This window comes from Oxyura jamaicensis, chromosome 3 (genome assembly GCF_011077185.1).
Source record: "Oxyura jamaicensis isolate SHBP4307 breed ruddy duck chromosome 3, BPBGC_Ojam_1.0, whole genome shotgun sequence".
Classification (NCBI taxonomy): domain Eukaryota; kingdom Metazoa; phylum Chordata; class Aves; order Anseriformes; family Anatidae; genus Oxyura; species Oxyura jamaicensis.
The window spans coordinates 61,643,762-61,658,811 of record NC_048895.1 but is presented as its reverse complement, the minus strand read 5'-3'; the positions used below and the strand labels follow the sequence as shown (position 1 = coordinate 61,658,811).

General features: G+C 37.0%; 1 protein-coding gene across 3 annotated transcripts in view; it reads right to left on the bottom strand.

Moving 5' to 3' along the window:
* Positions 1 to 462: 462 nt before the first annotated feature.
* The window catches only part of ARHGAP18 (Rho GTPase activating protein 18), a 91,885-nt gene continuing 77,297 nt past the window's right edge, over positions 463 to 15,050 (bottom strand). For all 3 annotated transcript variants that reach the window (XM_035321668.1, XM_035321667.1, XM_035321666.1), the window contains exons 10-15: positions 14,014 to 14,096; positions 12,569 to 12,775; positions 11,599 to 11,745; positions 6,183 to 6,307; positions 5,498 to 5,559; positions 463 to 2,790 (exon numbers count right to left, since the gene is read on the bottom strand). In XM_035321668.1, the coding sequence (XP_035177559.1) occupies positions 2,699 to 2,790; positions 5,498 to 5,559; positions 6,183 to 6,307; positions 11,599 to 11,745; positions 12,569 to 12,775; positions 14,014 to 14,096 (716 nt within the window). In that variant the 3' untranslated portion in view covers positions 463 to 2,698. The remainder of the gene's footprint in view (positions 2,791 to 5,497; positions 5,560 to 6,182; positions 6,308 to 11,598; positions 11,746 to 12,568; positions 12,776 to 14,013; positions 14,097 to 15,050) is intronic.

Genomic DNA, 15,050 nt, shown 5'->3' with positions numbered 1-15,050 from the left:
GAACGCTTCACAGAAGCATCGGGTAGATGACATCGGAGGAGAACCCCAAGGCCCATGCTCCAGCAGGGCTGCCCCAAGCAGGGTGCCCAGGCAGCCTCCAGAGGTCTTGGAGGAGGACAGCCCAGAGGCCATGGATGTGGCAGGCAGCTGGGGGCTGGTGGCTCTTAATTCTTGGGTGCTGAAGGGTAGAGAGATGGAGGTTTCAGTGGGCACCCAGCAGACAGCTGCCCCCTCGCCCTGCAAGGCGTTACCTCAGGGTGCTGGGCAGCCTGCACGGCCAGCTGCGGCCTTCACCCCGAGGTCTGCGAGGCTGCTGTTAACATACTGAGCTGTGTCTCTCTTCACACACAGAACTACAAAACTACCTGCAAAGACGTAAACTGTGAAATTAAAAACTAACCGCCGCTTGGTGTCATTTGTGTTTTGCATGCTAACATAATAAATGAGAAGAGAATTCAGAAAAAAAAAAAAACATATTTAATTATAAAAGAGCTTTTTAAATTAAAAAAAAGATAATGGCACTAAACCAGAAACAAAGTTATTTAAAAGATCATAGCCAGAGGGTGGTTGTAGTTTTATGCTGAAACTGTACAGCTGTTCTATCCTCTGCACTTTGCTCCTGCTTAAAATAACATCTAGCACTGCAATAGCAAGCAATCTTTTACAGAACTATAAAGAACACACATCATTTTTGTATTACATGACAAAACATCTTCTATTTATTACATTAGATCTATAAATATTTACCTAAGTATTTCACCGTTTCTCAGTCCCTTACATTTAAAGGACAGCGAGTGTGTTTTGTTCTATTGACAAAAACGATTTGTCTCATGGGATTTGCCCATAATGGCACATTGCAACAGCACGTAGGGGTACCTGACAAGATGGAGCAGCGGGGGCAGCACAGCCACATTAGAACAATTTCCGATTTCATTCATCCTGCATTTGAGAATCCCTCCCTACATGCTCTCCCTATCAAGACAACCGTCAAAAAACAATAAATACTTACACCCCCCATATTGTTCGTACGCTGTGGATAACTAATCTGTAGGTGCCTAATTTTTTTATGACCTTTCAGAGTTTTCTTTCACTGCTTGTACAGAAAATGGAGAGTTCCAGTGGTTACTTTGGGAACAACACAGGGCCCATATCCAAAGCTCAGCAGAAAGGCCCTTGATTCCTTTAATCAGCTTTGATCAAGTAAAAAAAAAAAAAAATCTAATCCAGCCCTTGATTGTATGTAGAATATTCCCTAAGAGGTCAATATAATCGTGTGTGCATTGAAAGAAAATACTTAGTTCCTAAGCTATAATTTCACAGTAGTTATTTCAGGTAGTCAGCACACAGGTATGAGCACTTAAGCACTGGTGAGCTAGTTTTCAAATAAATTGTAAAGCGGTACACAGGTTAGTGAGCCCAAAGCATTGCTGTGGGACCTGGGCTCTGAAGCTACAGTCCACAACTCTTCGTGCTGCAATAAGCCATGTCAGTCTATAATTCATCATCAGCGAATTCCACAGGGAGCTTTCAGTCCTTCCCTTGCAAAGAGAAGGATTTGCAATAGTTCATCATTGGACTATTAATTTTTAAGTGGTTTAGACAATATCAGTCAAGGAAATCAGGACTTGATTTCTAGCCTCATCTACGATAGCCCAGATGGTAGATAACATCCAAAAAGCCTATGTAAACTCCACGGTAGACCTTTACACTGATTTTGAGTGAAAGGTTTGGTGCTTTGCTAGCTATGAAACTGAGGCTACAGTTTCTCTCCACAGTTATTGTATTCATGTTATTAATGCTGAAAGTTTTTATTGCGCTAGTAATTGGCAGGTTTTGGCAGTTCACAAAATGCTCTGCATTCTATCAGATGTCCTAAAAACCTGGAACCAGTTTATGCAACATGTCTGCATATCACTGCTGAAAAACCTAGAGGTCTTTCTAGTAGAGACAATATTCCGGAAAGGACACTGCCAAGAGTGGTGAGCTTCAAAATTACTCACCTTGTCGTATGGTCCTATTAAAAAAATAGCATCAAGAATACAATCAACCAGAATAAGGATAAAAAATATTTAAAATATCTAGCAAAAAAAAAGCTGCATAGAAAGCATTTTCACAGTTTTTGTTTTTTTTCTCAGATAGTTTTTTTCCACCTAGAAAGTGAAAAAAATAGGATTTCCAAAGACAAAATGTATTGCATTGCAGTTTTTTCCTGTGAATTTCACACTTACTTGGGAAACAGTTTTAAATATTTTTAATACTGTACCATCCAGAAGTGCTGATCAGGATTTGGTTCTCCAGTGTAATAACACTGCAAAAACCTACATGAACACACACTTCTACGCAAACAGATTGTAGATCTCTAATATAAAGAGGTTAAGCATCTGTTTGAAAAATAAACTCTTCTGAAACAAAGCCTACCAGATGGGAGTATCATCAAGGTAGATTAGTGCCATTAAAATATTTAACTGACTTATTCTCATAACAAATGAGTGGGAAAACTGTGTTATCTGATATTTTGCTGTAAGTAAAAGTGAAAATTTACTGGTAATCACTGCTGGGTTTCCACCACCTTTTTTTTTCACAAGGTAGGTTTCTATTAATACATATAATACAATTGAATGTTGAAAGGATAAACTATCCCTTTAAAACATTCAGCTTTAAAAGTCCACAGGTTGTTCTTTCGACATTTGTTGTGAGCTTAACTCTGCTTAGATTTTATAACCCACTCAGCATTTGGGTTGAGCTGGTATAGGTCCTTCATGTAGGTATCATCATCAAGGCAACGTTCCCCTAGGAAGAAAAAAAAAAAAAAAAAAAAAAGAGAGATGTGTGGTTACATTAGTATCAACAACAACAAAACAACAACAAAATGAAATTATTTTCAAAGTTGCTGCTTTGATCAATTTAGTTTCTTAAGCTACCTCTGCAGGGTTTAACAATGGACAGCACAGCTAAAGCCTAGGAGTGCTCTTATCCTTCCCATGTCTCGGGGAAGAAAGAAGTAGAGCAGAGATGGAGGGAGGGAAAAAGAGCAGGGACTGTCACTGGGGAAGCTGTACGAAGTCCAGCTTTGTGGCACTGTGTTCGATTCTTCATACAGACCAGGTGCATGGGAGCTCCTCTATGTGAAGGTTTTAAAAAAAGAAAGCAGGGTCCTGGTTCTCTTGTGGTTAATTCAAATTTGCATGGAAGCCCATTAAAATTTCAGGTTATTCTCCCTTTCTGAAATAGAAAGTTTGAGCAAGGTTTGTCCTTGCTAAGAAGGTGTTACTCCCCATCCTGCTTCTCTTGGTTAGCAATTCTGGATAGCACTTGCAATGATTACTATCAAAGGAGGGAAAAGCAGTACAATGGTTTTGGTGCACTATAAGCAATTAATTTATGTCGAGTAGCTATGATGAAAATATCATATGCTGATCCATCAAGATCTGCTTACTCCTCCCATTACCCCACAGGCAAAGCATCATCTCATGCATTTGCAGATGTGCATCACAGCTCCTCTCCTACTCCACCGTTCGAGTGGTTGGGATAAATGGCTCGCAGCTTCTTTAATGTGCCAGCCAGACGTTTTTGAAATATGTTCTCCTAAAGCAGGAGGCAAGCTGAGGTGCTACATTGCAGCCAGGTCTGCCTGCCAGCTGTCTGGACTCCCTGCTCAGAGCAGGCAAGCTGGCAAGACTCCCTACTTGAGTAGGCTCCCTCTGCTCCCTCTCCACCCCATCTCAATGCCAGGTGGCAGCCTGTCCTCCCTCCGGCATTTTTATCCCAGCCTGTGTGCCATGTACCACCCATGCTCCTGGGCCAGACTCTCAGTGGGAGCACAGGGACAGTGAGTTATCATTTCTGTATCCAGTCCTGGTCACAAAGCAATAGCAGAAGTTCTGTGCAGTGCCTGGAATCCCTACAGTGTACCAGGTACTCAAAAAAAAAAAAAAAAAAAAAAAAGAGTCCAGAGACTTCATCAGCCCCATCTATTAGGGGAAAGGATGGTAGCATTGCTCATGTTGCAGTTATGAGTGAAAGTACAGGAGTATATTGCAAGCCTGTCAAGTCTCCCATTTCGGCTCCCTGTGCATGAGTCAGTCCCATTGGGCAAAAGGAAAGAAACTGAAGATCAGGACAGCTGGCTTTACCTGTACAGCATGTAAAAATCAGGGAGTTTCTCTTATTTCAGCTGAGAGTATTAATAAACACTAGTATTTGTAAGAGGTGATCAAAGTTAAAATTGTCTGTTAAGTCATTCAGACCAAGGAAGCATCTAAACTTTCTAACCTACTCTATAATAAAAAATAAAAAAATTAATCTACAACTGGCCACATATTTGCTCCAAGAGAGCCGTACAGTTTCTGTCACATGCTTGATGTGATACTAGCTTGTTCCAGTTTCACAGGAGTTCTGTTGGAAAAACTTTTTCTTAAATGGTAACACCTCTATACAATAAAAAGATAGTCCCCTCCTCTAAAACAGTTGTACATCTGGGATCACAAGCTGCTTTAACAGGCATGGCAAATGTGTGTACATACTGGATAGGCAAAAGAACAGATAATATGTTCATCTGGCATTCACATATTTTAGTAACTTATTTTTTGCCTTCAGACTTGGTAAAAACACTAAAACATATCTTCTGTAGGGAAAGTAGGAAAGTGTTATTTTTTAATTACATTTAAATTTTTCAGTTTAGAAAAATTGGTTTAAATTAGTGGATAGATAAAGGCGAAGAATGCTAAAAACAGCAATAATGTACAGGATTTTAAACTGCAGAGTACAAAAGTACTGGGTATTCATGGAATTTTAAAGCTTCAAATAAAGTTTAAAAGGCCATACTTCAAAAGGGAAAAGCAAATGTAAGATGTTCAATACAGTACAGAAGTCCAGTACAGAAGTGTTTTCTAGTTTTCTGGTTTATTTTCTCAATATATGAAAAATACTGTGATTGGGAACTGATTAGTAGTGTAAAAATATTTTTGCATTCATCAAAGAAAATTTCAGAACTGCATTCAACATCATCCTTTGGACTTAACCTTGCTGATCTGCTATTTGCTTTAATCAGTGGTTACACAGAGCAGGATAGACTAACCGTCTTTCATCACTAGGTCACTTTTCTGGTTCAGTGGTTATTTCCCTGTAGGAACCTGCAAGCAAAACTCCAATGCAGGGCATAAAGGGCTGTAAGTTCATTTATTATGCCTCAATACAAAGAGATGAAGAAGATGAACTTCAAGCACCTTTCTATTCAACCTTTTCATGCTTCTTCATCGTACATATGTAGCAGGAACACCTGTAACAGCAGCCATCTTCCTCTAGAAGAGATAATAACGTACTACTAATATGATGATCACATCACCTTTTCTGCTTCCTTCTCCCCAAGGTTAACTTTCTGCCTCAGTGTAAGGGAGAATTAGGGATGTGAATAAATGCAGTCACTCAGTGAAGTGCACGGACAAAGCGCCAAGAAATCCTATTATAGCAATAGAGGTTGTTCAGAAGCCATCCTTACCAATATTTCCTCCTATTTCATAAAGAAAGACCTCTTCTTTCTTGAGTGTTTGAACATTTCCACTGTCAGGAACAGAAAACACTGATTAACTGTATTGCAAAAGAGTTTGTACACCAACACGTGTACACAAATAACACGTGTGTTATTTTTTTTTGCTAAGTGTATTCTGATTTCTTATTATGCCCATAAACAGAGGAGATGTAAAAGCTTGATTAAAACTTCTCCCATTCTAATGGATTTGAATGACTCAAAGGTAGCTTTCCTTTTAAATCAACGCACAAGTAACATTTTCATGTATTTATATTCCAAAACCTATAATACAGTTATATATAAATGGATTTTTAATTAAATGCTTTCTTTCTCTTTTTCTCATTTATTTCTTCAATTTATCTTCTTGGAGATCCTTCCTTCTCCCCAGAAAGTTACAAATGTATTCCTGACCCATCAGACTAAATAGCAGTTGATTTTCTACTAACAGTACTCATGCATTCCTGAAGGCTTCATGCGCTTTAGTGGTATTAGAAACACTAAGTTAATTCCTCACACATGTATTCTAACAGGATAAATTTGACCCTAAGATTCATGCACTCGTTTGGATTGAAAGTGTTTTAAAACTTCTTTCTTGATAGAAAATATGAAAAACCACTTTTCCTGACAAGTTAAGAAAATAAAAATGTGTTTGTACCTTTTCTGGCTGAGAAACCTTGCTACTATATCACTGGCTTTCAGTTCTTCTGTCAGCTGTATTGCCATGGAAACTTTCGAAAGATGAGGCGCTTGCACCCGTATCACTCCCTGAGGAACATCAGCCTGTAAAGCAATAATGGTGTTGGAACAAAGCTGCTAGCAGCTGGCTTTGATGAGTTTCTCAAAATACAGTATGGAATAAGTAACAGTACTGTGCTCTGTAAGTGCACTCCACTACTGTCTACTGCACTTTGCTGCAGAAATATGAGAAGTACACAGAAATTCAGTAAATTACATCAGAACTTCAAATCTCTTTTTAACAGCAAGAAGAACTCTAGAACAGAAGAACAGTAGTATTTAATTATTTTTCAAAGATGTTAAGAATAACAACAACAATTACCACTCTATTAGAACACTCTTGGGTATGACAAGAAGCACATGAGATTGATATGGAAAAGACTTGCTGTAGGCATGAACGCCAGGCAACTCCTCCATACCACCCCTATTAAAACTTCCAGAAGAAACCTTTCCCTTTTCATTAAAAAAAGCTTCAGCAGCTTTTTATCTCTATTTTTTTTATTCTCCAGAATATATTCAGCTAGCCAACCTGCAGGTCTGACTACATAATGGATTTGTATTGTATTTCAACTCAGAAATCCCTGATGATGAATATCAATCATATTACTTACAGAGAAAGAGGGCTCCAAAGGATGTTTTTTTCTGTTCAACTTACAGTACATGCAATTGAAGTTACAGAAGGCATAATTTATTTGTGAATAAGGTCCTAATTTCTGTTCCGGAAAATCTTATGGTAATTTTTCTATCTGCCTTACATTACCATTTACCTGAATGTATTCATTTTGATAGGAAAAGAAATCTAAGACTATCAGTAGCGAAGGTTGATTATGACAGTTCATTCTCTTCTTTTTTTCCCCACTGTTTACTGAAATTTTAAGGCTGAACATTTCTTCTTCCAAAATCAATGAACAAATCTGGGCACCTAGGAATCTAGAATAGTTTCTCTGAAACCATTTGAGCTAAACTAGTGGAGAACAAGTATAAATGTGATCAGAATCAGAAGCACAGCTTCACAGCACAGCTTGAGAAAGGCTCATTAATATACACAGGTGATGTGCTATGGTAAGTAATTTTAACCAGACAATCCTTCTATATCTGGTCCTTTTATTATCAATTTTAGAAATAACAGACATAACTATTTATGTCTAAAGCATTAAGAATTACCAAACTGAGAATTTCATAGTAAACGTGCAATCAAAGATTCATAAGGCTGCAACTGATCTCAAAGAGCAATTCCCTATCTATCTTTAATTCCCTTTATCTATCTTTAAGGCCTCCACCTATGGAAATAATGGCTGTAGCTATTAGCTAGAAAGCTAACTGCTGTTTAAACATCTTTTATCATTTTTCAAACTGTTGGGATCATACTTCCTGAGAAAAGGAAAGGAAACTTTCAAAGATGCGAAGGTTAGTTACAGTTGTAAATAACTGGTCTTTCATCACATTCAGCACAGTAATTTTTTTTCCTTTTAGTACACAATTCTCTGTTAGTTTGTCTCAGCTCATTTTATGGAGACTTTTCAAACTTCAGCTGGATAAGTCTTTTTCTCTGTACAGCAGGAATATAATAAATATTTTAAAAAGCCTGCTTTGAGTGTATGAGAGAAGGAACAAGAAACATCTAGAGAGCTGTAGCATTACAGATCAAACAGAATAATTACTTTGTTTATTCAAACAGAATCATTATTAGCTAAGCTAATGAATACATTTTGCCACTTTTACTACCTGCTTTTACAGAATAACGCATGCTGAGCTGCATTGTATGTTCCTGGTGCCCAGCTAAAGAAAGAACAGACACTGAGCATCCTCTAGCCTGTTCATCACGCAAGTTGGTACGACAGAAAAAGTGACCATAACCATCTAGGAGCTGACTTGCAGAAGGAATGTTCTCTGCATAGCATAGTTTAGAACATTCAAGTTAGGACTTTTTGGGGAAAGCTCCATCTATGTTTCACAAAAGAGCCACAGATGCTTGGCTGTAGGATCTGGGTCTCTCGTGGTCGATTTTGCGTGATACACTTAGATATTCATCAGGCTAGGATAAGACAGGAATGAAGTGACTGCACAGATGATGGAATAGAACATGTACCTATGGAATGTGCAAATGATACGAAGCAGGAACGCGGCACAAATGTTATGAAGAACAAATCTGGAATTCCAAATTAACTTGCTGAAGTCTGAAAGAATTGGCATGCAGTCGTTCTCTTTGAACTGCCAAGTATCACACCTTGCTTGGGACAATCGACTGTACATCTGTATAATGGGACATGGATTAGCAGGAACCAATATTTTTTAGTTAATAATCTGGAATTACAGTGGACAACAAATTCAGCAAGGGTCAGTAAGTTTATACTGTGAAAATTCAAACATGTTATACAAACAGAATGTCTATAGGACACATTGGTTATTCTAACCTGTATTAGAGAAGCCCAGTAGCATTGCAATGTGCCACTAACACGACTGCTATTTTGGAACAATAGTGGCAGGAATATAGTGACAGATGGTATAAATCTGGCTATGTTAGTACTTAAATACCTAGTCCTGAGAGCATCTATCTTTGCCTGGCCTAGAGTACTACACACACCAACAGCAACATAAAGACTTGCTCCCTAACACAAACATGGGACGTAGAGCTGTATGTGTAGGTGCTCTGAAAAGCAATCAGCCTTCATGAGCCCCATTAACTGCTTTTATCACTGCACAGAGATTTTGCCCCAAATCTGCTCTCCTTGCACAGTAATTTTTGTTTAACCTGTCCTGAAAGGGGAAATGTGATTGAGTGAAAGGCCTCATCATAGATAAGATTAAATTTTATCCTTTATGCAGATTACCGAGTGAGCTGACTGTCACTGAGAATGCTGATACTGTGATATTTCTGAACGTTATGGAAGTGACACAAGCTCTGGCTATCTACGTTTAACCACATGCGGTACCATAGCATGTGGTAGAACATAGCAACTTTCACTTAGTGTTTATTCAGCTGCAAGCAGGATGATTAACTTTTAAAAGCTACAAACAGCCTTCTCTGGAGTGGTGATTAACCACAAGTTTAAGTACCTCACTTGTCAACTAATAGTGGAGTTCAGTTCACAAACTGCACAGTTAGATCACTTCAATTTCAAATTAAGTCAATTCATATTGAAAATTGAAAAAAAAAAAAGTGTTTTGTTTTGTTTTCTTAAAGAACGGAGTTAGTTTTAGCTATATGGAAAAACGTATAAAAGTAATTTACAATGAAGCCATATCATATTTGGGAATATGATTTTAAGAGTACTTGTTCTCAGGCACCCAAATTATGGAATGCTTTGAATAAGAATGAAGGATTTCAGAAAAAAATCTACCATTTAATTTTGCAGGGAATCCCCAAAGATTTGTAGGGCTTAAAGAAAATTCTTTAAAAGCAACTTTATATTTATGTTTGGGGATGAAGTTTGGGTAAGTATTACATGACATTCCACTCTTAGCTCTTTAGTGGATTAAAAAGGCATATTTTACTACAAAAATGAACAGCACTGAATTATAAAAAATCCTGTGAGGATTGCAAAAGCACTTGCCTATTTCAGTGTATTTGCTGTTATTTCCATGTTGAACAGGGGATGGCAGCATTTCTTTAAAGTGTCAGCTCCTGTTAATTCAACTGAATCGTATTCAAAGAACCCTCTTCTTATTAGACAGTATAAAGCAAATGTCAATATTTAATTAGCTTTATTTTTAAATTGTAGATAATAGCAGATTCTGTGTATAGATTCCTTCAAATGTATTCAAATAAATATGAAAGTATGGCTAGGTATCACCTGAGGAATTAATTCATTTTGGACATTTAATGATATGTCAAATACTTCATACAAAAGGAACCTCATTTAGGTATAGATAGGATGTAGGTATATGGTTCTAGCAGACGTTGGCTGCAATTGTCCAAAGGATCCATCTTTTTGCAGATACAAAAAACAATACAAAACAAAACAAACAAAAAAAGGAAATAAAGTATACTTATAGGATCAAACCAGGCAGATACGGCACATATTATAATATATTCACCATATGCTATTTTTTATCTTAATATGATGTTAACAAACTGTGCTTTTAGCAGAATATGACACACCCCCCCTTTTTTTTTTTTATGAGTTTGCCATGCACTTGCTTGCTAAGATTCTGACCAATGCATTTTTACAAACTACCACAAGATGTCTCTAACTGACCAGAATCTTCAACATGACCTCAACCCATAAAACGATATTTTCATAGAACCTTAATTCAGTAAGTATTCAGTATGTTATGGGGTCACATATATTTGATGCTATCTGCATATGTATTTAAAATATAGGAAAAATTTCAAATGCATTATAATTTAGATGCTATTCTGTATAGTCTAATAAGCTTATCAATTGTAATTATTAACTTCATTAAAATTGTAAATAATAAGCAATTTAAAGATGTGTGAGATATATTTTTGAAAAGTCAGTGGGAGGAACTCAATTAAAAATATTTCTGAAGTAAAGGAAAATAATGACACTATATTGCCAAGGAACTTTTTTTTTCTTTTTTTTCTTTTTTTTTTTTTTTTGTCTTTTTTAAGAGTTATGAAGAGTGCTACATGCCTTGACGTCACTGATGGGTCTAGCAGTAGTCACTGAACTAAAGGTTGTATTCACAGGGATAAGTTGGGAGGGGACATTTGGACAATAGCTAATTAAGAAGCAGTTTATCAGTTTTCACATTGGTTTTGTCTTTTGTTGTTGGTGGTGGTTTTGTTTGGTTTTGCTTGTTGGTTTTGTTTTGGGGGAATAGAGAGAGGGGAGACATGCTCTAACGTGCTTCACGTTACCAGGAATACTTAAATTTGTTGACACAGAGCTCAGTGGTGTAGGAGCTCCTATAAGCAGGATAATTAAATACTAGCTTAGTTTCCAAACACTGAATATGAAACACTGCAACCTAGTAGAGAGTTTGAGTTTGGTTTTGTTTTTAGGTAAACACACAGAGTTCCGTTAGACAGCAGTGCATCTAAACCTTGGTACAATAACAGGTGTCATAACACTTTTTCTCTCTACAAATACTGACCTAACATACTATTGTTTCAGATGCCCAAATTGAAATGATCTATGGGATATCATTTTTCAAAATAGAAATATTTTGAAAAATAGGAGGAAAAAATAAACTGCCCAACCTTCCAAATGTGTCATGCTTGTAACCCATAACTATGAAACCCATATATTAACCTGCTATTTATTGAAACTCTCTGATAAATAAATGCAGATATCCTCTCAGCTATAGCCACTTTTTCACTAGAGATGGTAATCTTATTAATATAGTATTTCAGATACATGTTTCCTTACATCATTAGGGACCTTGTCCTGTTTCTCATGCTTTTCCCGGTCATAAGCCATCTTTTTCAGAAGTTTCTTCATAGCTTTGTCTTTTTTCTCCTTCTTTTGGCTTTCGGCATTTTGTTTTCTCACTTGGTTAACAATAAACTTGGGAATCTAGATAATATAGATAGTAAGCATGAATATATATATCACTTCCATAAATAACTTGTCAAACATTGTAAATTTACAGATTGTTAAGTAGAACTGGAAAAAAATACCTATTTCCAGTAGAAATTAGATTCAAATAATATAAAGCTGTGAAACAATTTAAAAAACGCTACACTTGTGATGTTGTATTTGCTTCAGTAAGCTCTCAGAGGAAGAGAGTTGGAATCATATAGTGTTTTTACTCTCCTCAGGAAAAAAAATAAATAAATAAATCACTCAGAACATTTTACATCATCTGTACCATGGAGGTAGTAACTATTGCACATTTGCAGCAAAAGCCAAGATTGTTTAAAGTTCCTGATGGACACCAAAGCTCGAAGTTCTCCAGTCTGTCTGAGAGCTTTGCTTGAGAACCATGACGCAAGTTCATGTTTTTATTAAAACATGTTTTATATAATACAAAGTCTGGCCCAAAAGAGAAATGGACTAAAACAGCATGTGTGCTATGGAAATCTCTAAGCAGAAAAGAATAAATTCCTTGTAACAATGCCTACCAATAGGCCAAATACAAGGATTCCCCAAGGACTTATTTTTGAGTTGACTTATTGTACATGCTAAATACTAAAACTCTGACCATCAGACCTTAACTCCACCACAATATGTAAATATGATTGTGCTTCACTCCCGTCTTGCTATGTATGAGCAAGGCCCCAGGTGAATGGGCCTGATCTTTCTTTAAATCATGGAAATAAGTTCGCTTTACTTCTTTGTTCAGATGCCTTGTTTGTGAAATTTATGTATTTTTTCCCCCCCTTAGGAATACACTTACTGTCCAGAGGAGTTTTTGGTACTGAATCATAAAGCGCATGACATTTGCTGTTCCAGCTGCCATAACAAACTCGCTTTGTTCGATAGTCTTTGAGGCAAACCCATGAAATGTGAAAAGGTTTGGGGCCATAACCATTGCAACATTGTTTAGCGTCATTTTATTTTTGTCTCGATGATCAATTACCCGTTGGAGGAATTCAAGCAGTACCTGAAATTACAGCAGAACTTAAAGCTCAACTTTGCACAAGAAAAAGTTAGAGTGAAACATGCTGCTACATATTCTTGGAAAAATCTCTTTATACCTAATAAAACTACATTAAAAGCAATTAGAATAAGAAGTGTGGATATGTTCCTTCACAAGACTGCAATGCAAGTTTTCTTTAAGTAATGAAGTAAATAATTCTTGTTAACTTTGTGGATAACATTTTTCAAAAATATTCAAGTGACTTTGAAGCCCTGTAGAGTAAGACACTTATGTAGGTGCATTAAGTATCATCACACAGATACTTTTGAAAATGTTACTATTGGCTTTTCTTAAATAGACAGTGAACACAATAATGCCAGCTGTCATGGAAACATGGAATAGCTAGTTCTGTACGGTACACAACTCATGAGTAAACCACACTGCATTGTGAATGAGAGGTAGCCAATTACAAACCATCAGTCTTCAATTAATTCAGTTCCAGATATTTGTAACTCAAGCCAGGAACCCTCCTGAGTGCTTCCACACAGCAAATAACTCAAAAAGGAAGCTATGTTTAAACAATAAGAATTAGCAGGGTTTTTTAGCTATAATAGAAGATACTCTGCACTCCATACAAATCCTGCAAATTCATTTTTCATTGTAGCGAAACAGTAAGCATATTCTGAAAAAAGACGGCTGGCTTTGCTACAAAAGGACAAGCCCAAACTGGATGTTTCCAAGAGTCATGTGCTGCAAGTATCAATAGGAAGTGTAAATTTCTTGCTTATTGGGTTGAAACACACAGCACGGGCAAAAGGGAAGAATGAAACAAAAGAGCTAAACCCATTTCATAAAAGCAAATGTTCATCCATAGTATTATAATACTTTTTTTGTTGTTTTTGTTTTTTGTTTTGTTTTGTTTTGTTTTTTTGCATTTCAAATAATAACTGCTGCTTCTAAAATAAGGAAAAAAAATTGTAAGAGAAGAAGTCATTCACTGTGAGATGATTATTGCAATCTCCTGGAAAAAATTCAAATCATACTTTTAAAGTCATTTGGGAGGAATTAGGATCCTAAGTCATGCTTTTTTTCTGAAGTTCTGAGAAATAATTTTTTTTAAAAAAAAAAAAAAAAGAATCATTAATTCCAGCATTAACTTTGAACTGAAAAAAAGGATGCTAAAAGACAACATCATTTGTCACAGTGGGTTCACAGAAACAGACAAAATATTTGTGCAGGAAAAAAGCATTAGCAATTCTAACCTTCAGAGTGTCTCTGTTTGCTTCAGGTAGAAGGATAACCAAAAGATTCAAAGCTTGCAGCTGTTGTTTCTTCGTTGGAAGATCTGCCAGTGAAGCACATGAACCTCAGTATTTTTAAATTGTCATTTGTCTTCTTCAAACAGTATGATTTTAAAGTGGAAACCTCTTGTAAAATGTTGAATGCACACATATGGCTTGTTGTGATAGTATGACAAAGGACTGGCAGATCCTTCTTTTCTGATACTCATTTCCAAATGGTCTCATGTGATTCAGTTGCTGTATGACTCAACAATCTTCTGGCAGTCCTTTTTAGATGCCTTGTGATTCTTTATTTTGCAATATTATGAAGTAAAACTAGTCAGCTAATGGTTCCTCCCTTTTTAAGCCTGTGCCCCAGCATACAACAAGGTATATTCAAAACTGCTGCCACAGTTTGTCTGACTGCATAAACAGTTGCACCGTCTCCCAGGTCACCCCTGCAGAAGGAATAACCACGGGTTGCTGAGTAAGGCAGGTCTCCAGCAACATGAGCAGCAGCAGCTGCAGTGGCAAACCAGTGGGGATAAAAACAATAGCAGAGAAGCTTAACACATATCTGCGGCAGTAAATGTCATACTAAATGTGGCAAGCTTTAATTAAAGGAGAGTGCCATTGGTTTTGCCATCTACCCAACTGCTAGGTGGTGAGTCATTCAGCCAAGATGCTGGATGAGTGCATCCCTCAGTTTCTCTGCCTCCTAGAAAGGTTCCTAAGTCCTGCCAGGGTGGAGCAGTGGAAAGCCCCAGCTCTCTTAGGTTTGTTATTGTGATAAACTTCCTCCTGTCATGCCTTAGGGAAAGTGCTCTGGCAAGTCTTCTCAGCAGATTCCTAACAACCAAGCCATACATAACGCAGGTGAAGAAGGGGGTACCTGCACCTGACATGGTTTTATTACACTATTTCCAAGCCCAACAGGGCTGTTTTTGTGTATTCTAATGGGATTCCAACTGAACTGCTATTTCAAATACGTGTCTTCCAAAACTATTTGGGAGATACAG